At 49.3% G+C, this 23,520-nt stretch overlaps 1 protein-coding gene across 4 annotated transcripts in view; it reads left to right on the top strand.

Moving 5' to 3' along the window:
• The first annotated feature begins 4,644 nt into the window (after positions 1-4,644).
• The window catches only part of RABGGTA (Rab geranylgeranyltransferase subunit alpha), a 34,837-nt gene continuing 15,961 nt past the window's right edge, over positions 4,645-23,520 (top strand). The window contains exons 1-6 of one of the 4 annotated variants that reach the window (XM_084806598.1): positions 4,645-4,817; positions 6,396-6,456; positions 6,911-7,021; positions 8,392-8,513; positions 8,618-8,805; positions 10,334-10,531. In XM_084806598.1, the coding sequence (XP_084662724.1) occupies positions 6,454-6,456; positions 6,911-7,021; positions 8,392-8,513; positions 8,618-8,805; positions 10,334-10,531 (622 nt within the window). In that variant the 5' untranslated portion in view covers positions 4,645-4,817; positions 6,396-6,453. Of the gene's footprint in view, positions 5,103-6,395; positions 6,457-6,910; positions 7,022-8,391; positions 8,514-8,617; positions 8,806-10,333; positions 10,532-23,520 lie in introns of all 4 variants that reach the window. The other 3 variants (XM_084806595.1, XM_084806596.1, XM_084806599.1) reach the window with 3 other exon arrangements.

The following is a 23,520-nucleotide window of genomic DNA, read 5'->3' as shown; positions in this document are numbered from 1 at the left end:
AACCCAATAAAACTATAACCATCAGGATCTCCCTGACTGCTATAACTGAGTATGATGAAGGCGCTGTGTCTTTTAAATTAAATTCAACAGGAGAAGCTTTCTTGTTTGTGCATCTGCGTGCCAAGAAAGGCTCCACCTGTAGAATGCTTCTAAGGCACAGTTTTTTAAATGGATTTTTTTCTACTTTTAGAAACACTCTCATAAAATGAATTAGTAACAGAACAAATGAACACATTACAAGTCAAACCGAGTGACTGGAATGGACACTGCACTAGTCAAATCTGAAATCATTGTAATTAACTTTTCATGTCACTTTCCCTAGGAAACCAATATAGTTATGCCCAAAACTGGTCTTCAGGCATGCTAAAATTAGTATATGAAATTAGTATATTAACAGTTTTCAGCACCTTCAGTTTCCCCCCATGAAAATCTAAATAATAAAGGTACATTGCTGAGTTGTTTCTTAAAATATTTACAAATTTCCAATAAAAATAATGCTCAAGAAAAGTTTTGAATTTGTTTGAACATAAAAAAACATGTTATTGGATTTTTCCCTCATCAAATATTTCAGTTCAAGTACTTTAGGCTGTTTGGGGGAGCGGGGGGGCTTCAGATTTACACAGCACATAAAATGAACATGACTTGCTTTTTAAACATTGTTTACTAAATGTAACTCAAATAAACATATGAAATTAGATCCCCAGGGCAGGACAACATTTTCTGTTTCAAAATTTTCTGGAAAACTCACATCACTGGCTACCCTTATTTGCGGATGAAGAAACAGTTCATGGATCTGAAGTAGAGGTCCCACCCAACATTCAGAGGGAACATGAGAGCCTGCTCCCGTAGCTGGCTGCGAAATGCTGGGAGTTGTAGGACTTTTTCCTGTCTAAACCTGCATAGGATTGTGCCCTTGATTTTTTTCCTCAGCCCTCCTCATCCCTATTTCCTTGTGTGGCATGTCTCCTTAGATTGTAAGCCTGCAAGCAAGGGATGTCTTTTTTGCTGATTGATAGTAAGCCACTCTAGGAGCCTTTTTTGGCTGAGGAGCAGAATAAAAAAAAATATTAATTATAATTGCAGGCTGTCAAGTTCTTCAGTAAAAGGGCTCTGACAGATCCAACTGCCAGGCGTTCCCAACCAAAGGAATATAATTCATGTCCACATGTCACCTCCTTTGTTTCCCGCTCCTTCTGGCCTAGACCTGAACCAAATTTCCCTGGGATGGGAAATCTTGGATACCTAGAGGTGTGTTTGATGCCACACCACCTCTTTTACATTGTTTTATAACCAAGTAGAAGCAGAGTTAACGAAGCCAGGGCTTCCATCCACATAGCTGGAGTCTTCCTTCTTTTTAACAGTAGTCCTTCGATGATTGCAAATAATATTAGATCAAGGTGATACAGCATAATGTCTTCTACTCAGAATTAAGTCCCATTGAGTTCCATGGAATTTACTCCCAAGTAAGTGGGTACAGGACTGGAGCCTCAGATGATAAATGTTAAAGGGACAATGCTGGCAAGTTTCCATATGTCAGAGAACACATCTTCCAGGAAGAAGAGCCTCTGAGGAAGAATGCTGTGTAACTTGGAAAGATGGTACTCTTGATCTCTCCTAAAATTGAGCAATGTGAAGTATGAACACTCATGGTTCTCTTGAATGCTGGTATAGCTCACAGTTCCTTCTCTGAAGAGGTCAGGGGGAGAGACTGAAAAAAGGGAAACAGGATTTATTTTTAATGCCTAAAGTTTTCAGGCTGACTCAACATTTTTATGGCAAGTGCAACACCAGCACCCACCCACTGAAACCAACAATTATGAATAATTACAATGTCACATTCATGTGTCACACCAGAGATGGAAGCAAGTTTGGGTGAAAACTGGGACAACAGAAACTCAGACCATTGGAGAGCACTTGGATTTCAGAGAAGAGAGTACCTACCTCTCCCCTACTTCTTCTCCTACCTTTCTTAATTTACAGCATTATTAGTCACAGAGCGTTCTTTCCGTGATTGGGCTTGGTTCTGGAATGCAGAATGTCCTGGAAGAGATAATGCCTCTGAGCATGTGCAGAGTTTATTTACAGAGAGAATCTGACATTTGCTTTGCTATTATTTTTGTTGTTCAGTCGTTCAGTCGTGTCCGACTCTTCGTGACCCCATGGACCATAGCACGCCAGGCCTTCCTGTCCTGCGCTCTCTCCCGGAGCGTGCTCAAGTCCATATTCATTGCATTGGTGATGCTATCTAGCCATCTCATCCTCTGCCGTCCCCTTCTCCTTTTGCCTTCAGTCTTTCCCAGCATCAGGGTCTTTTCCAGAGAGTTTTCTCTTCGCATTAGGTGGCCAAAATATTTGAGCTTCAGCTTCAGTATCTGTCCTTCCAATGAGCACTCAGGGTTGATTTCCTTGAGGATGGACTGATTGGACCTCCTTACAGTCCAGGGGACTCGTAAGAGTCTTCTCCAGCACCACAGTTCAAAAGCATCAATTCTTCGGCGCTCAGCCTTCCATATAGTCCAGCTGTCACAGCCATACATTGCTACTGGGAAAACCATAGCTTTGATTATGCGGACCTTTGTTGGCAAGGTGATGTCTCTGCTTCTTACTATGCTGTCTAGGTTTGCCATAGCTTTCCTCCCAAGGAGCAAGCGTCTTTTAATTTCATGGCTCTAGTCATCGTCTGCCCAAGAAAATAAAATCTTGGAGCCCAAGAAAGTAAAATCTGTCACAGCTTCCATTTCTTCCCCTTCTATATGCCAGGAAGTGATGGGGCCAGATGCTATGATCTTAGTTTTTTTAATGTTGAGTTTCAAACCAGCTTTTGCACTCTCCTCTTTCACCCTCAACAAGAGGCTCTTGAGATCCTCTTCGCTTTCTGCCATTAGGGTGGTCTGCGTATCTGAGGTTGTTGATAATTCTCCCGGCAATCTGAATTCCGACCTGTGATTCATCCAACCCGGCGTTTCTCATGATGTACTCTGCATATAAGTTAAATAAGCAGGGCGACAATATACAGCCTTGTCGTACTCCTTTCCCAATTTTGAACCAGTCGGTTGTTCCATGTCTGGTTCATACTGTTGCTTCTTGACCCTCGTACAGGTTTCTCAGGAGACAGGTAAGGTGGTCTGGTACTCCCATCTCTTTACGAATTTGCCACAGTTTGTTGTGATCCACACCATCAAAGGCTTTAGCATAGTCAATGAAGCAGAAATAGATGTTTTTCTGGAATTCTCTTGCTTTCTCCATGATCCAGCGAATGTTGGCGATTTGATCTCTAGTCCCTCTGCCTCTTCGAAACCCAGCTTGTACTTCCAGTAGTTCTCGGTTCACAAACTGCTGAAGCCTAGCTTGTAGGATTTTGAGCATCACCTTGCTGGCATGTGAAATGAGCGCAATTGTGCGGTAGTTTGAACTTGCTATTATTTACCCTTGCTTTTATTTTTGTGCCCTGTTGTATTTCCCTCTTGTTATTGTCAGCCATCTTGGATGTTTTAAAGAAAAGTGGGATACAAGTATTATCCTGGGAATCTGATGCAAGGCTGGCAGTTGGGTTATCGATCTCCTGTAAGGAATGCTTGTTTACTCCCCACAATGCTCTGCTTGTCTATGTGTAAATAAGGGCACAATCTTACGCATGTTTAGACTGGCAGAAGTCCTACAACTCCCAGCATTCCTAATGTTGGGAGCTGTAGGGCTTTTTTCTCTCTAAACATGCATAGGATTGCACCCTAAAGGGAATATTACAAAGACCCCATAGCCATCTCCAGTGCTCTTCTCATCCAAAGCAAGGAAGCTCAGTTCAGTAGCGTTGTCTCCAAAGCTCCCCAATTGCTGGGGGAACGAGAGAGCATGCAACAACTGGTTTCAAAAGTGGGATATTTCCATCTGCATAACTTCCACCCAGCCTCCCATGCAACTTTTCTGGGAGTAAACCCATTGAACACAGTGGGGATTATGTGTGAATAAACACACGTAGGGCTGTGCTGAGAGATGGCGGTCAAGCAGGCTTACACCCAGCATCTCTCTTTTACCAAACTGAGCCCTGGGCCCTATTCCCCCTCTCCTCTTCCCAGTCTTCAAGACAGAAGCTATTTGAAGTTCCAGCCCTCGACCTGCAACAATAATTTAATGTGCCTTTTGCAACCTGGCGCCTTTCAGATGTTTCGGAAAACAAACCCCATCAGCTCCAAACACTTTGCCCCATTGTTAGGGATGATGGGAGTTGCCTACCAGGGAGGGGAAGGCTGTTACAAAGAGAGAGAGGGCGCCTGCTTTTGATCATTCTCAGCTAATTAGTCTCTTCTGGACCCAGGAGTCCTGGATCACAGTACACTGCTGTAACCACTAGCTGTCACTTCTCTGAAAAGAACCCAGGAGTCCTGGTCCATATTCTCCCACCCATAACCCTACCCCAGCTGCAAATAGCTTAGACTAAAAGTTTTCTTTAAATAGTTCCTATGAAACACATGTAACAATTCAAATAAATAAATAAACTATTCTGCTTTATGCTCTTTCTGTCTTTTGGCCTCCGCCTACCCTTTAAGAGAGGGAAAGGGAGAACCTGCCCCTTTAAGAGAGAAAAAGCTGCCCCTTTAAGAATGGGGGCGCTCTGTCCCATTTGGAGGTTTCAGCTCGACGATCCTCGCGCGGCCTTGGCAGGCACCATTTCCATCCCGCAGAATCTCCTCCCCCCTCGCCCCGCCCCAGTTGGAGTCGCCCACAGGCGCTCACCTTCGCTTCCACATCCGCTGCGGACGAGACCACTCGGCTCGGGACGGTTCCATACCCTGCGCGCATCCCCCCTCCTCTCCGGGCTGGTTGGTATCGCCCCCTGGAGGCTTCGTGGGGTAGACCAGCGGCGTCGTTCCCCGATCCCACCCCCACGGGCCCCTTTGGGATGGTCTCGCCCTTTGGGAGCCCGGCCAAATTTTTGCGGAAGAGACCATTTCACCACTGCAAAGGGGGAAGAGTAAGGGAGTGGGTGCGGGTTGATGCTGGGAGCTGGGTGGCGGTGCGTTATTCAGGAAAGCCCTGGTGCGTGCAGGAGAGAAGGGGAGAATGCGAGGATTTGCTGGGAGGGGGCACACAGCAGCCTTTCCTAGGTGACTGCTCTTGCTCAATCCCATAATGCATCCTTCACCAACCGGGCGCCTTCCAGAGGTGTTGGCCTGCAGCTCCCATCATTCTCAGCCAGCATGGCCAACACCCCTGGGAGGCACGTGGCCGAGAGATGCAATGGGGTATTGGTAGGGTGGAAGAGAGGCGTCTTGGACTACAACTCCCAGCGCTCCAGGCCATTGGCCGTGCTGGCTGAGGCTGATGGGAGTTGAAGCCCACAAAGTCTGGAGGGCTCCAGGTTGGCGTGGGCGCTGGGCCGTTTTGGACCCTGGAAAGGGACGCAGTGCTTCTGAAATGGTTTCATTTCGTGCAGCGCTTCTGGCTTGGGTTGGCATGAAAACATTGGCTGGTTGGGTGGATCCCCCGGAGGCATGGCATGACGTATCTTGCCCGACAGGGCCTGCTCCAGATTTGAGTGGCCCCTGAGCAAAGTCACCAGTGGTGGGCCCCCTTGGCTGTCAGTGGGCCCCGGCCAGCTTACCCGGCCGTGATAGTGGCGCCCCAAGCAGTGCTGTGTCGCTGGATCTAGCCGCCATTTTAATTTCCCACAATACTGCAGAGTGATGCCAGGCCAGGGGCATTATGGGAAGTTAAAACAGGGGCTAGATTCAGCAGCCTGGTGCTGCTTGGAGTGTTGGGCCAGAAAGAAAGAAAAAACATGAAGGGGAGGAAAGAGCAGGCAGTAGCAGCAGGCCCTGCCAGGGTCTCTGGGGCCCTGGAAGTTGCCAAAGGAGGCCAGCCCATGAGAGGGCTTGGGCGAGTCACCTCAGCCCAGCTTACCTCACAGGGATGCAAGAACACGAAATACGGTTGTGTTGTTGCCCATGCTGGGCCCTTGACACAGAAGAGGAATAAGGCCTGAGAGGAGAAATGGTGGTGTGCTGATACCGCAGCCTTCTCCAACCGAATGCCCTTCTGAGTTGTTGGGACTACAACTCCCATCATCCCAACCAGTTTGCTGGCTGGGATGATGGGAGTTGTAGTCCCAACACCTCTGGAGGGCAGCAGGTGGGAGTGTGGTGGATGCAGAGCAGGGAGATCCAGATGCCCACTCGGCCATGAAACAGGGCAACCTTGGATCAGGCATTCTCAGCCTAGGCTACCTCTCAGGGTTGCTATGAGGATAAAAAGGATGGGGCAGAGAACCATGAATGCCACCTTACGCTCTTAGGAAAATGGAGTAACAATAATAAAAATTAATTGCTTCTAAAGGCGAGCTCCACATTGTATATTATCACCATGATCCCTGCCTAACTTCTTTTTTTAAAATTTCCTAGGATACATAGTTAACTCCTCATCTCCCCCCCTTGGAGCCATTTTTGCTGTGCAGTCAACATGGTGAGTGAGGGGTGGTTCTCTCTGCCTGTGTCCCCCTTCAGTGGCAATCCCTGCCAGGTGTTCTCTGTTGTGTAGGTTTTATATTGTCATAGTTGCTGTTCCTCCCTTCCCCTCCTTTTTACATCCATACAGCTCCCCAAAGTTGTTATTAATAATAATTTCATTTCTATACCGCCCAATAGGTGGTTCACGAAAAATACACATCACAATACAAGATAATAAAAACATAATATAAAATCTCTAACATACAAAATTTAAAACAATTTAAACGGCTAAAACATTTACAATAAGAGACTGTACCTGAGAGAAACAACGGACATGAATGCCCCATCATATGCCATCAAATGCCTGGTAGCAGTGGACAGTCTTAAACTGGTGCCGAAAAGGTGACACAGCAGTTCTTCCATCCTCGATCATCTTTCTTTCTTCTGTCCTGTTTCCCATCTCCCAACAGCACGGCAGGCTGAAGGTGAAGACAACAGAAGAACAGGCGGAAGCCAAGCGCATTGAGCGAGAGAAGAAGCTACGCCAATATGTGACTGCCACCAGAGCCATCTTTGAGAAGGTAAAAAGGTTGTGGGGGACAGGGAAGGGGGGACCAGGACCTTCCTTCTGCCTCCCAAAATGAAGGGATATTGGAAGTGGCTCGCTTTGAGTCACGATGTGTCCCTGCCATCCACCATAAGGCCAGGTAGATCTTTGAACCCTGACCTTTGCCCTTATGCGGGGTTGGAGTTCATAAGGGCATTGGTCATTGAGGTCATCGGATGAGGCGCTCCAAGTGGTCTGGCATGGACTTGAGGTCCATTCTGAGTCCATTCGGAGCTTGTCGTGGACTGACGCTTTCTCGGCGGAACTCTCTGCTGGTCAATGTCAGGCAGGTGCCAACATTGCTGTTTTTGGCACCAGCTAAAGACATTTTTATTTAAATAAGATTTTCCTGAATACCCAGCCACGGTTTTATTGGCGTAACTTGACTTTCACACTTTTTTATTCTGTTGTATTTTGTTTTGATTTTGATTTTTTTCCTTGTTAACTGCATGGAGTTCTTTTTTTAGAAGATATGGAGTGGTTTATAAATGTTGTAAGTAAAGAAATAAATAAAACAATGACTTTTGCTCTCCTGCCATTCAGCTTGGAACTTTGTACATTTCATTTTGTCCTGAGATGACATTTGACTCTTGATCTATTAATAATCTTAGACCCGTGATGTTTGGTGTATGAATTAGTCAAGAAATAGGCCAAAAGTTTAGTTCCTGAATTCTCTTCATTCTAGGCTGAAGGCAAAACACATTTCATACAACTATTGCATAAGGGATTTTGACCTTTTACCGTTTGTTATTCCTTGAACTGAGTGTGTGAATATGATGATAAAGGCTTTTAACCCTTAGCAAAACGTTGTTCGGAATGGACTCTGTGTTTTCGGTCCCCTTCTTTAAGCGGGGAGAAGAATGGAACCTTTCTTTAGTGAGAGGAAACTTTTGAGCAAACTTTTACCACTCTGAAGCTTGACTTCCATCAGCCTTCCCAACCTGATACCCTCCAGATGTTTTGGACTTCAATTCCCATCAGCTCCAGCCAGCCTGGTCAATTGTCAACAGTGCTAGGAATTGTAGCCCCAACACATCTGGAGGGCACCAGGTTGGGGAAAGCTGATTACATTGAGCACAAGATCCAGCTGACTGGATGCCCATGGCCTTGGCCAAAGTCAGAGCGAGCATTGCGTGATTGGGGTGTATGGCGACTTTGATCCCTGACCTTTGACGTTTGCATTGGGCGGAGAGACCAGATGATACCGACCTTCCTCTCTCTTAAGCAGCACCTGTGGAAAGGGAGCAAGTACTTCCTCTGTTGGGGAAATGGGGAGGAATGTGGTGGATAGGTGTGGAATTGAACTTTGACATATACACATGTATGTTCACCTTTCTCCTTCAGAGGAAAATGGGGCAACTGGACAAGGAGGCCTTGGAGCTGACCAGCCAGGTCTTGGGTGCCAATCCAGACTTCGCCACCCTCTGGAACTTCCGGCGGGAGATCTTCCTTCACCTGGAGGAGGAGTGAGTGGGGCAGGAGGGAGCAGGTTGGAAGGGGGTGAGGGTGCTACGGACGCAAGACGTGGTGGCCCCGCCATCACCTTGGCTTCCCCTCTTCTCTGTGCCAGGGCCCCGGAAGAGATGCAAGCCCTATGCAAGGCAGAGCTCTCCTTCCTGGAATCCTGCCTGCGCGTGAACCCCAAGTCCTACGGGACATGGCACCATCGCTGCTGGGTGATGGAGCACATCCCGGAGCCGGATTGGGCCCGCGAACTGGAGCTCTGTGGCAAGTTCTTGGAGATCGACGAACGCAACTGTAGGTATTTCCCTTCCTCTCCCCGTCCCCACCTCATCCACTCCTAGGGCCGTGGCTTGGTGGTCGAGCCCCTGCTTTGCATGCCGAAGGTCCCAGGTTCAATCCCCGGCATCTCCAGGCTGGAAATATTCCTGCCTGAAACCCTGGAGAGCCGCTGCTGCCGGTCAGTGTCGACAGTACTGGGCTAGAGGGACCAAGGGCCTGACTCCGTACAAGGCAGCTTCCGGTGTTCCTAACCTCAGATCTGAACTCTGCTACTAGTGACCCCAGTAATGCCTCACTCAGCCCTGCCCCTGATCTCCTGTGGCCTAAAAAAATCATCTTAAAGTCATCTCTGGCTCCAAGTGCTTTTGTCCCCCAAACTGAGCCACTTTTGACACGACGCCTCCTTCTACCCTGCATTCTTTCCCCCAGCAGTTGTCCTGGCCAAGGCAGAGAGAGGCGATGTCAGCCCCTTTTGTTTACACCAGCCTTCCTCAACTGGGTGCCTCCAGATGCGCCGGACTGCAACTCCCATCATTCCCATGGCCATGCTGGCTGGAAATGATGGGACTAGCAATCCGACTCCCGTCGTGCAGTCCTGGCAGAGGGCACGAGGTTGAGTCACATGCTGATAATGTACAACATAAGAGGCCTGCTGGATCAAACCAAAGGTCCATCTGCTTCCTTACCCCCAGTCCACCCCCTGGCCCACCAGCTGCACCTGGGAAGCCTGGAAGCAGGGCATCGCCCTCCCCTGCTCTTGCTCTCTAGCACCTGACGTTCAGAAGTGGACTCACCCATGAACATGGAGGGTCTATTTCGCTACCATGACTGATGCTCATTGACGAAGCTCTCCTCTTTGAATTTGCCTAATCCCTTTTTAAAGCCATCTAAGTTCATGGCCGTCACCCCACCTCATGGCATTAAATTCCATATTTTAGTTGTGCAAGGTACCACATCAGCCTCAAGCTTCTAGCCCTTACTGTTTGAGCAGGGTTTGTACCACCTGTGTATTCGTGGAACCAGCTCCATGCCTGTCTGCTCAGAAGTGAGCCCCAGCGCAACAGCTTTCAAGCATGCAAAGCTGAGCTCAATTCTACAATGCAAAGATACTTAACGTTCAAAGAACCAGCAGGGTATTTAAAGTCTGAATGCTTTGAACTGGCTGTTATCTCTGATCGCTTTCCATGCACAGTGCTGAAGGAAGGCTGTCTTTCTTGGGGAAAATCCCAGCTCTTATCTCCGATCAGAGGCTGGAGATAAGAGCGAGAGTTTCCTGCACAGAGCTGGGGGAGAAGGGGTGGGGCCTGTGGAAGAAAGATCCCCATCCATGCTAAAGAGCAACTCGGATACCCTGTCCATGCCAAAAAGTTGCCTAATGCTAATAGTTAGTGAAAGTCTGCGGGGGACCCAAAAGCAGGCAGAGTTCCCAGAGCCTGTGGGATGAGGCAATTGTCCAAGCTCAGTGGTCCTTGGGGACAAAGATGACTGGGCCGGCTGACCTTTGACCCCCCACACTCTTCTTTTTCCGTGCTGCCCCCTGCAGTTCACTGCTGGGACTACCGGCGTTTCGTGGTGCAGCGGTCGCAGGTCCCTCCCCAGGATGAGCTGGCCTTCAGCGACAGCCTCATCACCCGGAACTTCTCCAACTACTCCTCCTGGCACTATCGCAGCCTCCTCCTTCCACAGCTCTACCCCGATTCCCAGCAGCATGGCCGGATCACAGAGGAAATCCTGCTGAAAGGTTGTCACTCCGGGGAAGGATGGGTGCGGGGGGATGGATGCTGTAGGCTGGGTGGGAATCCCTGGTTGGTTAACCAAGCTGCGTTTCCCGCTGTTGATCTGGAAGGATTCCGTGTGTCAGGAGCGCCCTAGCTGCCTCTTAAAGTCCCCTCCAGTTGCCAAAACTAGACGCAGACAAAAGGGATTCTTTCCAAGGCTTTATTCCTTTACAACCTAATGCCTCTTTCAGATGCTAATTGCCAGCGACTAAGCAAGGAACTGCATAGTGTATCATAGCAGAGTAACCTAAGCTCCATGTATGTGGTTGGTCCCCGTTTGGAGAAGGGCGGGTAAAGCTCTGAAACTTCTGGGCTAGGAGGGGAGGCTCCTGCCCTCACCCGTGGGGCATTGGGACGCAGCCATTCCCATAGCACCAAGCGGGCTGAGTGCTTCCTCTCGGCGCCCTCCACCTCGCGCCTCTCTCTGCTCTGGTGCCTGGCATCTAGCAACAACCGCTTTTTCGCTGCCAGGGTCACTATCTCTCTCAGGAATGCGAGCAGGGGGGCCTCTCCCTGCAGCTGCGCCTCTGAGAGACGAGCGGGCTCCTCTCCCACGGGTTGTAGCTCCTCCTCAGAATCAGAGCTGCTTTGGGGCTCTGTGGGCTCAGTTCCAACCCTGACACCGTGTTTCTCAATTTGGGGGAGGGGGGATGGCAGGAGACACCCCCACTTGGGATGCTAAGTGTTGTTCTGTTGATATTATTTTATTTATGATTTATTTATTCATTTATTACGTTTCTATACCACCCCATAGCCAAAGCTCTCTGGGCGGTTCAGATACATAACCTTATGAATGATGATGTCACTTTAAATGATCTATAGAGTGGGTCACTGTCTGAAAGGGGACCCACACTTCCACCAGTTGCTGGGGAACATGGGTGGGAGGGTGCTGCTGCACTCATGTCCTGCTTGTGAGTTTCCCACAGGCAGCTGGTTGGCCAAGAACAGAATGCTGGACTAGACAGACCCTTGGTCTGATCCAGCTTTAGGGCTCTTCTCACATTCCTATGTTTATGTTGATATACAAAAATAAGAGTGGCCAGTGATGTGTGTTTGCCAAAAAATATGGATCAGAAAACTTTGTCCTGCCCTGGAGAACTAATTTCATAAGTTTATTTGAGCTAAATTTAGGAAACAACGTTTATTTATTTATTTTATTTCTATACCGCCCAATAGCTGAAGCTCTCTGGGCAGTTCACAAAAGTTTAAAAAGCAAGTCATGTTCATTTTACGTCCAGTTTAGTGGGACCCTTGGTCTGATCCAGCATGGCTCTTCTTAGGGGGAGAGAGGCATTGAGTGGTGTCGCTTCTTGGCACAATCCATGTGCGTGGCAGTTTACAAAGTTTTAATTAATTAATTAATCGCCCATCTGGCTGGTCACCCAGCCACTCTGGGCGATGTACAGCAAAACAGTTAAAACAATAAAATTCAACATTAAAAACATCACACTTCTAAAATTACCCTAGCCCACCCCAAATGCCTGCCTGAACAGCCACGTTTTTAATGCACGGCGGAAGCTCATTAAAGAGGTGGCATGGCGGAGTTCCCTAGGAAGGGAGTGCCACAGAGTGGGGGCCTCCACAGAGAAGGCCCTCTCCCTCTTCCTCACCAGCGTAGCTGTCCTGGCCGATGGGACAGAGAGAAGGCCATCCGAGGCTGATCTTGTTAAGCAGCCTGTCTGGTGTTGCCAGAGACACTCCTTGAGATAGGCTGGGCCGGAACCATATAGGGTTTTAAAGGTCAAAACCAACACCTTGAATTTGGCCCGGAAAACAACTGGTAACCAGTGCAACTCCTTCAGCACTGGAGTGATGTGATCTCGCCGGCGGCTGCCTTTAATCAGGCGAGCCGCCGCATTCTGTAGCAGCTGCAGCTTCCGAACCGTCTTCAAGGGTAACCCCACGTAGAGCGCATTACAGTAGTCTAAACGAGAGGAGACCAGGGCATGTACTACCGATGGGAGCAGATGGTCGGGAAGGAAGGGGCGCAGCCGCCGTATCAGATGGAGTTGGTACAGCGCTGTCCGGCTCACAGCTGACACCTGAGCCTCCATGGACAGCTGGGAGTCCAAAATGACCCCCAGGCTGCGGACCTGGTTTTTCAAGGGTAGCCGTACCCCATTCAGCACCAGGTCAACATCCCCCAGCCCCCTCTTGTCTCCCACCAAAAGTACCTCGGTCTTGTCAGGGTTCAGCTTCAGCTTATTCCTCCCCATCCAGCCACTCACCATCTCCAGACATTTGGACAGGGATTCTACGGCCAACCTTGGTGAAGATTTGAACGAGAGGTAGAGCTGTGTGTCATCCGCATATTGATGACACTGCATCCCAAATCTCCTGATGATAGCCCCCAGCGGCTTCACATAGATGTTAAACAGCATCAGGGAGAGGATGGAACCCTGTGGCACCCCACAAGTGAGCGGCCATGGGTCCGAAACCTCCTCTCCCAGTGCTCTGGTACCTGCCGGAGAGGAAGGACCAGAACCCTCTGGTACTTGCCGGAGAGGAAGGACCGGAACCACCGCAATACAATGTCTCCAATGCCCAACCCCTCCAGGCGGTCCAGGAGGATACCGTGGTCAACGGTATGAAAAGCCGCTGAGAGGTTGAGGAGAACAAGGAAGGCGCATTCGCCCCTATCCAGAGCACTCCTCATATCATCCACCAAGGCCGTTTCTGTCCCATGCCCAGGCCTGAAGCCCGACTGAAATGGATTTAGATAATCGGCCCTCAAGTGTGAGGGTGTGCCCTCAACTGCATCGCCACCACCCGCTCAGTCACCTTGCCCAAAAATGGCAGATTCGAGGCTGGGCGAAAGTTGTTCAGAACTTGGGGATCCAAGGAGGGCTTCTTTAAAAGCGGTCTTATCACTGCCTCCTTGAGGGCTGATGGTATCACTCCCTCCTCAGGGGAGGCGTTCAACACCGCCCTGATCCCCTCACCCAGTCTCTCTCTGCAGCCCATAATGAGCCAAGATGGGCAAGGATCAAGTAAGCAGGTGGTCGGCCTTACAGATGAAAGCACCTTGTCCACCTCATCAGGAGGAAGAAGCTGGAACCGATCCCACAAAACCGGTTTGCCACAGGCCGCCTCTTGCTCACTAACTGTATCCACAGCGCATGGAATAACACTCCTAATCCGATCAATTTTATCCGCAAAGTGCCTTGCCAAGACCTCACAGGAGGCCTTAGAATGCTCCAGCGGTTCCGGAGCCACATAAGAGGACAGATCCCTGCCACAAGGAGCCTACAGGGGAGGCAACAGAGGAGGGAGGGAAACGGAGGCCAGGGTAAACAGGAAAAATATGCGCTCATCTCAGTTACACTTACTCGGGCTTCGTTGCAGCAGGACAGATGATGGGAATTGTAGTCCAACACACATTCAGGGCACAGGTTGGGAGAGGCTGGTTTAAGTGGAGATGCTGGGGATAGAACCAGCAACCTTCTGCGTGCAAAACATGCACTCTGCCTCAGAGTGACAGTCCCTCCCAAAGCTTCACCCAAGGCGTGGCTTCGCCGCCAAGTCAGCTTCCATTATCCTGGGGTGTGCATGAAGATTGTTAACAGATGAAAACCGACGATATCCTCAGAACTGTTTGCCCTGTGCGAAAAGGAAAAATAAACAGGAATGTAAAATTCTATGCTAATGTTGTCCAAAGTCTGCACAAAGCAGACTTCCTCAACCTGGGTGGATGCTGGGAGTTGTAATCCAGTATATCTGGAGGGAACCAGATGCGGGAAGGCTGCAATAGAGGAAGGGAACTGAGGGGCTGGGCTAGAGCTTTCCCAGTAAAAGGTGTGTTTTCAAGGGGAATTTGAAGGACCGAAGAGAGGTGTATTGCTGAGTTCTTTCAGTTAAGCTGTGGAATTAACTCCCACAAGGTGTAGTGAGGGCTGACGGCTTGGCCGGCTTTAAAGGGAAATTAGACCAATTCATGGATCACTGCCTTGTTGTGGCGAAGGGGCTTGTTTAACTCAGTGAAGCCATAAGCTATGCCATGCAGGGCCACCCAAGACGGACAGGTCATGGCGGAGAGTTCGGACAAAATGTGGGCCACTGGAGAAGGAAATGGCAACCCACTCCAGTATTCTTGCCAAGAAAACCCCATGGAACGTATCACAAGGCTAAAAGATATGACACCGGAAGATGAGCCCCTCAGGTCGGAAGGTGTCCAATATACTACTGGGGAAGAGCAGAGGGAATTTCCAAGTAGCACCAGAAAGAGTGAAGCGGCTGGGCCAAAGCTGAAAGGACACTCAGCTGTGGATGTGTCTGGTGAAAAGAAAATCTGATGCTGTAAAGAACAATATTGTTTAGGAACCTGGAATGTAAGATCAATGAATCAAGGTAAGCTGGAGGTTGTCAAACGTGAGATGGCAAGATTGAACATTGACACCTTGGGAATCAGCGAACTAAAATGGACAAGCATGGGCGAATTTAATTCAGGTGACCATTATATCTACTACTAGATTATATCTACTACTGTGGGCAAGAATCACTTAGAAGAAATGGAGTAGCACTCATAGTCAATAAAAGGGTGGGAAAAGCAGTACTGGGGTACAATCTCAAAAACGATCTCAGTACGAATCTAAGGCTAACAATTCAACATCACAGTAATTCAAGTCTATGCCCCAACCACCGAGGCCGAAGAAGCTGAGGTTGATCGGTTCTGTGAAGACCTACAACACCTTCTAGAACTAACACCAAAAAAAGAGGTCCTTTTCGTCATAGGGGATTGGAATGCTCAAGTAGGAAGTCAAGAAATCACCGGGATAACAGGCAAGCATGGCCTTGGTGTACAAAATGAAGCAGGACAAAGGCTAATAGAGTTTTGCCAAGAGAACACGCTGATCATAGCAAACACTCTTTTCCAACAGCACAAAAGGCGACTCTACACATGGACATCACCAGATGGTCAATATCGAAATCAGATTGATTATGTCCTTTGCAGCCAAAGACGGAGAAGCTCTATACAGTCAGTAAAAACAAGACCTGGAGCTGACTGTGGCTCAGATCACGAGCTCCTTGTTGCAAAATTTCAGCTTAAATTGAAGAACGTAGGGAAAACCACTAAACCATTCAGGTATGACCTAAATCATATCCCTTATGAATATACAGTGGAGGTGAGGAATAGTTTTAAGGGATTAGACCTGATAGACAGAGTGCCTGAGGAACTATGGACGGAGGTCCGTAACATTGTTCAGGAGGCAGCAACTCAATCCATCCCAAAGAAAAAGAAATGCAAGAAAGCCAAGTGGCTGTCTGATGAGGCTTTACAAGTAGCTGAGGAAAGAAAGGAAGCGAAAAGCAAGGGAGAAAGGGGAAGATACATCCAACTGAATGCAGAGTTCCAGAGAATAGCAAGGAGAGACAAGGAGGCCTTCTTAAATGAACAATGCAAAGAAATCAAGGAAAACAACAGAATGGGAAAGACTAGAGATCTTTTCAAGAGAATCTGAGATTTCAAGGGAACGTTTTGTGCAAAGATGGGCATGATAAAGGACAAAGAAGGCAGGGACCTAACAGAAGCAGATGAGATTCAGAAGAGGTGGAAAGAATACACAGAAGAACTATACAGGAAAGATCTGAATGTCCCTGATAGCCATGATAGTGCGGTCACTGAACATGAGCCAGACATCCTAGAGAGTGAAGTCAGGTGGGCCTTAGGAAGCATTACTAACAACAAAGCTAGTGGAGATGACAGTCTTCCAGCTGAGCTATTTAAAATCCTAAAAGATGATGCTGTTAAAGTGCTGCACTCAATATGCCAACAAATTTGGAACACTCAGCGGTGGCCACAAGACTGGAAAAGGTCAGTTTACATTCCAATTCCAAAGAAGGTCAACGCCAAAGAGTGCTCAAACTACCGTACAATTGCGCTCATTTCACATGCCAGCAAGGTTATGCTCAAAATCCTACAAGCTAGGCTTCAGCAGTATGCGAACCGAGAACTACCGGAAGTACAAGCTGGGTTCTGAAGAGGCAAAGGAAATAGAGATCAAATCGCCAACATCCGCTGGATCATGGAGAAAGCAAGAGAATTCCAGAAAAACGTCTATTTCTGCTTCATTGACTACGCTAAAGCCTTTGATTGTGTGGATCACAACAAACTGTGGCAAATTCGTAAAGAGATGGAAGTACCAGACCACCTTACCTGTCTCCTGAGAAAACTGTACGAGGGTCAAGAAGCAACAGTAAGAACCAGACATGGAACAACCGATTGGTTCCAAATTGGGAAATGTGTACGACAAGGCTGCATATTATCGCCCTGCTTATTTAACTTATATGCAGAGTACATCATGAGAAATGCCGGGTTGGATGAATCACAGGTTGGAATTCAGATTGCTGGGAGAATTATCAACAACCTCAGATACGCAGACGATACCACCCTAATGGCAGAAAGCGAAGAGGATCTCAAGAGCCTCTTGTTGAGGGTGAAAGAGGAGAGTGCAAAAGCTGGTTTGAAACTCAACATTAAAAAAACGAAGATCATGGCATCTGGCCCCATCACTTCCTGGCATATAGAAGGGGAAGAAATGGCAGCAGTGACAGATTTTACTTTCTTGGGCTCCAAGATCACCGCAGACGGTGACTGTAGCCATGAAATTAAAAGACGCTTGCTCCTTGGGAGGAAAGCTATGGCAAACCTAGACAGCATAGTAAGAAGCAGAGACGTCACCTTGCCGACAAAGGTCCGCATAATCAAAGTTATGGTTTTCCCAGTAGCAACGTATGGCTGTGAGAGCTGAACTATAAGGAAGGCTGAGCGCCGAAGAATTGATGCTTTCGAACTGTGGTGCTGGAGAAGACTCTTACGAGTCCCCTGGACTGCAAGGAGGTCAAATCAGTCCATCCTAAAGGAAATCAACCCTGAGTGCTCATTGGAAGGACAGATACTGAAACTGAAGCTGAAATATTTTGGCCACCTAATGCGAAGAGAAAACTCTCTGGAAAAGACCCTGATGCTGGGAAGGATTGAAGGCAAAAGGAGAAGGGGATGGCAGACGATGAGATGGCTAGATAGCATCACCGATGCAATGAATATGAACTTGAGCACGCTCCGGGAGAGAGCGCCGGACAGGAAGGCCTGGCGTGCTATGGTCCATGGGGTCACGAAGAGTCGGACACGACTTAACGACTGAACAACAACAGACCAGTTCATGGAGGGGAAGGCTATCAATGGCTACTAGTCCTGATGGCTACAGATGTTTTTATTTTTTATTCAAGGGATTTCTGTACCACTTTTCATTTAAAAAAAATAAATCCTCCAAAGATAAAATCATAAAATGCAATAAAAATAATAATTAAAACAATAACCCTCTCATTAAAATAACCAGAGCTATCTGAGGTATCTAGTGGACAGGGACATTTCTGGGCAAACAGATGTGTTGGTGGCAGAAATACTCCACACTCAGAGCCTGCCTAAGCTCAACGGGGAGATTATTCCACATGGTGGGTGCCACAACTGAGAAGGCCCTCCCCCGCAGCATAGCCCAAGTGTAGGCCGGGATATGGTAAGCAAGGCCTCCTTTTCAGAACGTAGAGACTGGGGAGGCCTATGCAGGAGATGACCTCCAACGTGGGAGGCAGGATGCCTCTCAAGGCCAGTTGCTGAGAAACACGAGTGTGAGGCTGCTGCTCTGCTTATGTCCTCCTCTTGAGCTTCCCCTTGGGGCATCTGGTTGGCCACTGTGGGAACAGAATGCTGGACTAGATGGACCCTTGGTCTGATCCACCACAGCTCTTCTTAGGAGGCATTCTAGGAGGTCCTGCAGGTGTAAGGCGTGGCCTGCTCGAACCCAACTAGCTCAAGCTAGAGATGCTGACGTGGGAAGGTTGGGGAGGGGGACTTCAGGAGAGGCTAGAATGGGTGGAGACAGAAGGAGATGGGCGAATCCAGCCAAGAGAGGCAGAGGATCATGTACGCTAAGAAGGGTCTGCATACAACTTCCTAAATTTTAAGGAAACTTCAGTAATGAAGGAACAGAATAATCCATTCAGCAAGGAAGAGAAAGGCAGTATCCCACCTAGGCTACAATCCTAAATGAATTTACTAGGGAGTAAGTGACAAGGAGGTCAAATCAGTCCATCCTAAAGGAAATCAACCCTGAGTGCTCATTGGAAGGACAGATAATGAAGCTGAAGCTCCAATATTTTGGCCACCTAATGCGAAGAGAAAACTCTCTGGAAAAGACCCTGATGCTGGGAAAGACTGAAGGCAAAAGGAGAAGGGGACGGCAGAGGATGAGATGGCTAGATAGCATCACGGATGCAATGAATATGAACTTGAGCACGCTCCGGGAGAGAGCGCCGGACAGGAAGGCCTGGTGTGCTATGGTCCATGGGGTCACGAAGAGTCGGACACGACTGAACGACTGAACAACAACAAGTGACATGGAGGGGCCGCGGTGGCTTAGTGGTTAAGACACTGAACTGCAGACTGGAAGGTCGGCAGGACAGCAGTTCGAGACCCTGCCATGTGACGGAGTGAGCTCCCATCTTCAGGCCCAGCTCCTGCCAACCTAGCCGTTCGAAAGCAAGAAATTGCAAGTAGATAAATAGCTACCGCTTCGGCGGGAAAGGTAACAGCGTTCCGTGCACCTCGGTGTTCAGTCGTGTCGGCCACATGGCCACGGAAGCGTCTTCGGACAGAGCTGGCTCTTTGGCTTAGAAATGGAGATGAGCGCCACCCCCTGGAGTCGGACACGACTGGCTGGGGACACCTTTACCTTTTTACCTAAGTGACATGGAAGAAGGTGGGACTCCCTTCCAGATAAACATGCTCAGGGTCAGGGGCTCCTCCACTGTCTTTTCCTCTCGGCAGGAGCAAATCTTCAGAGTCTCCTCCTGGCTGGTGTTCTTTGGACCAACGGGGGAGAATTCTCACAATGCCTTCCCCAAGGAAACGTGCCTCGTGTTTTGAGCTCCCTTGGTGGTCCTGGTGGGTTTCAAGGCAAGCGGCGAGACCATTTCCTGGCTTCTCTTCCCTGCTCAACAGCGAATGCGAGAGCTGCCTTATGCCATGGGTCCATCCAGCCCAGAATTGTAAATGCTGGCTGGGAGTGGCCGTGCAATGCTCTCTCCCCTCACCTGCTCCTTTAGATGCTTTTAACCGGGGACTGAATCTGGAACCCTCCGCTGGCAAAGCAGCTGCTCGGACACTGAGATGTGCCCACTTCAGCCCAGTCTCCGTTGGCGTGCCTAGTCCAGTACTCTGACAGATGCCCTTTCCAGCTCACCTCTCTGAGATGGTTTTAACCGGAGAAGCCAGGTATTGATCCTGGGACCATCTGCGGGCACAGCCAGGACTCCACCACCAAACCCAGGCCCCTCCCTTTAGAGCAAGCGTGTGGAATCTCTTTCAGCCCGGGGGCCAAATTCCATTTTGGAATGCGGCTCTCCGGGGCCACATTCCAGTGGTGGGTGGGGCCAAAGGCAAAGGGGCGTGGCCAAAAAATTCAGCATGTCTTAGCAAAGTTCCTACTGCTAGTCGCTAAGCCTTAGGAGAGATGTTTCAACCTTTTAGAAGGGGAAGGGGAAACTGCCCATAAGCCAGGAGACTACCAAACGATTGGTGGCTGGAGGAAAGGAGGTGGGGCCAGGGGAAGAGGGGGTGGGCATCTGGGGAGGCCTGGAGGGCCAGTTTGAAACTGCAGGCAGGCTGGCTTGGGGCCCCAAGTCTGTGGTTCTGCACCCAGCTCCAGAAGAAGAGGGTTAAAGGAGGTGGGGTTGGTAGCCAGGTCTCTGGAAATCTCTCTCCAGACCCCACATGTATGGGTGCATGGGGTCCATGACTCAGAGCGGCTGTTCTCTCTCGGATCCTAGGTGCATAAGCCCAGGCGGTGGGAGGGAAATAGTTCTGTAGTGAGTAAAGGCTTAAGCAGGGATTCTTCCCCGTGGGCCCAGGCCTGCTCCTGGGCAGGTGAATTTCGGAAGAAATCAGCCACTGGAAGGAGCGGTGTCCTCGCTTCTCCTTGCCGCCTTTGTCTGCTGGCTGCTTTGTTCAGCGCGAGTCCCTGCACCACTGCCGGTTATCTGGCTTCATACGAGAGGACTGGGGCTGGGGCATGGGAACCTGCCCTGGGGCAAGCCCTGCCTGAAAGGCAGCACCCTGCGGCTGACAAGGAAGGATTTGGGAAGAGAGATGTCATGAACAGGGCCGACGGGAAAGAGACAGCTCCCTGCATTCAATCATTTTCTTCTGTCCTCAGCCCATTTGCCAGGCTCACTCCTCTCCTCATTCACAGTTCAGAGACAGCAGGCAGACAAATCCCTCTGCTTGGCACGGTCGTCCCTGGTGCCACTCTGTCCCATCCCAAAACAAACCCCTGAACCGCATCTGCAGCACGGGGAGCATTTTGCTCTTTTTGCACCCAAATCATCTCTCCGAACCTCATCTGCAGTGCAAGGAATATTTTGCTCCTTTTTGCACAACCTTTCCCCCCTGAAAGCAAATCTCTAGTCTTTAAGATTGCAGAGGTGGGCTTGAAAATATGGGAGCCATTTTTGGTGAAATCTCCAGAAGCTGGCGTGGGTGGAGCGTCAGCTGGGCAGGATTTAAGCGTCCTGCTTAGTTCCTTCTCTCCCTCCCGCCCCCCACCCTGGCGCCCAGCAGAAACAGAAATCCCACAGGATATCCTTTTTGGGCCCCAGGGGGCGGGAGGCGGCTATTTGCTTAACCAGCTTAATGGATACAGGTCCTAAAATCAGCTTGTTTTAGATAGGTGGATTTATCCAGTTTGCTTTGTACAGACTTTGGCTACCCTCAGCCCAAAGTTTCGTATTGGGTGTGTCTGTATCTCTGTGTTGTTGTTCCTAGAGCATTAGTTATTGGGTGGATTAGAAATGTAATAAATAAATTGTTTTTATTTTAAACGGAGGGCAAACAATTCTGACAATATTGTCCATTTTTGTCCGTTAACGATCTTCACGCACATCCCAGGGCAACGGAGGGCAACTCGGTGGCATAGCCACACCTCGGGTGAAGCTTTGGGAGGGGCTGTCGTTCAGAGGCAGAGAGCCTGTTTTGCATGCAGGAGGTCGCAGGTTCAGTCCGCAGCACCTCCACTTAAAGTCAGCCTCCCGCAACCTGGGGCCCTCCTGAAGTGTTGGACTACAACTCCCAGCATCCCCAGCCATGATGCTGGGAGTTGTTGTCCAACACATCTGAAGGGCCCCAGGTTGGGGGAGGCTGACTTTAAAGAAATGCTGTAATAGTAGAACTAGAAAAGACCCTTCTCTCCTTGAAACCATGGAGAGCTACAGCCAATCAGGGTAAACGATACTAGGCTAGATGGATGAATAGCTGGTATAAGCCAGCTGCCTCCATTCGGCTTTGTGCCTCCTGGTGCACTTCCTTTCATCATATGCTTTGCTTGTGATGTGCAATATACTGCTAGGCACTTGGGACTGAAGCACAGCCTGGATGGACAAAGGGTTCCTTCCATGACAACTTTTCAAGCTCCCATATTGAACCTCGTGATCCTGCGCACCTCCCAAGAACAGGTTTCTCCATGTTTTCCACTTGCTAAGGGAGCTCACCTGTGGGAAAGTCCAAGCCAGAGGGCTCTTTAGAAGAATGGTGACCTTTTTTTTTTAAGTTGAGCGACTCAGAGTTGAGGCCCGCTGCATGCAGGGCCCTGAAAACCCCTGTCCTGTCCTGTGGTCCCTTGAGGCTCTCAGGGGAAGCTGTTAGTAAGAACAAGGCAGGAAGAAAGTAGGACCTTGGATAGCTCCAAGTGGGTCTTGCTGGCTGGAGCTCTTTCTTACTGGGACAATAGGAGGATGTTGTCTCAGCAGGGAACTAAAGCCAACTGAAGCCGGAGAAGCTCAGTGGATTGTTGAAGGGTGGGGATTGTGGAGGTTCTGCTGGGGGCCCATTCTCTCAGCTGGAGGACCATGGCAGGGTTGTGTCTTCTGGCCGGGAGGGCTCTGAATGAGGCACCGTCCTGCCCCTGGGGAAGTCACCTGTCTCTCCCCCTCATTAGCATCCTCAGCTGTGCATTGGGCGGCCTAAGGGCTGGGGGTCATGAAACCCCCTTTGGTGTCCTCGGACAGCCTGACCTGATGGATAACGTCCTTCCCAATGCCAGCATAGGAATCGGTGGACCTCGGTCATGCGAAAAATGGCTTTCTCTCCTTATGGCTGACATATCACCACGCTTGGGCTTCACTTCTACAGCCCTATGCTCCTCCGTGGCCTAAACCCACCCAGCTACTCCTGCTGCCTCTGGTGCCTCAAGCGGCATCCGCTGGAGCATGCTGCCTCCTCCCCTCTCCCTTGAGATCTCTCCTGAAAGGCCTTCTTTTCCAAGAGGCCTTCGGCTTGACCGTTCCTCCTAATCCAGCGGTGTCGAGCCTCTTTCAGCCCGAGCGTCAAGTTCCGTTTCTCTCTCGAGGGAGAGGGACACATTCCAGTTGTGGCCAGAGGCAAAGGGGGGAGGGCAAAAATGCCAACTCAATGCCAACTTTTGACTCAATGCTCTTCCTGCCAGTCATTAAGCCTTAGGAGAGGCATTGCAACCTTTTAGAATGGGGAAAAAAACAGTTCATAAGCTGGGAACGGTCTGTGGTCAAGGGAAAGGGGGTGGAACCAGGGGAAAGGACAGGGACTAGCTGCAACCTGACCGAAGCACACACAACTGCATTTCCTCCATTCATCCCCGTTTCCCTGGTCTCTCCTGTCCTCTTTTGTCTTCTCTGCTGTTGAAATTTAGACTGTACATTCCTTGCAGACAGGAACTGACTTATTTTGCTTCTGAAACTCCCTAAAGCCCCATGTGCATCGATGGCACCGTATATAAATAATGTATATTTTTTAAAAGTTGAGACTCTCAAACATGGTGGGTGGGGAGACGACCATCTCTTTGTTTTTAACACTGGATCTGGGTTTATTTGGGTTTGTTTGTTTACATGTCTCCAGTCATGTCCACCTCTGATGTGTTCAGGGGAA

The sequence above is a fragment of the Heloderma suspectum genome, chromosome 6 (assembly GCF_057233095.1).
Source record: "Heloderma suspectum isolate Gila_16-S chromosome 6, 16-S_ref, whole genome shotgun sequence".
Classification (NCBI taxonomy): domain Eukaryota; kingdom Metazoa; phylum Chordata; class Lepidosauria; order Squamata; family Helodermatidae; genus Heloderma; species Heloderma suspectum.
This window is presented reverse-complemented; position numbering and strand designations above follow the sequence as displayed.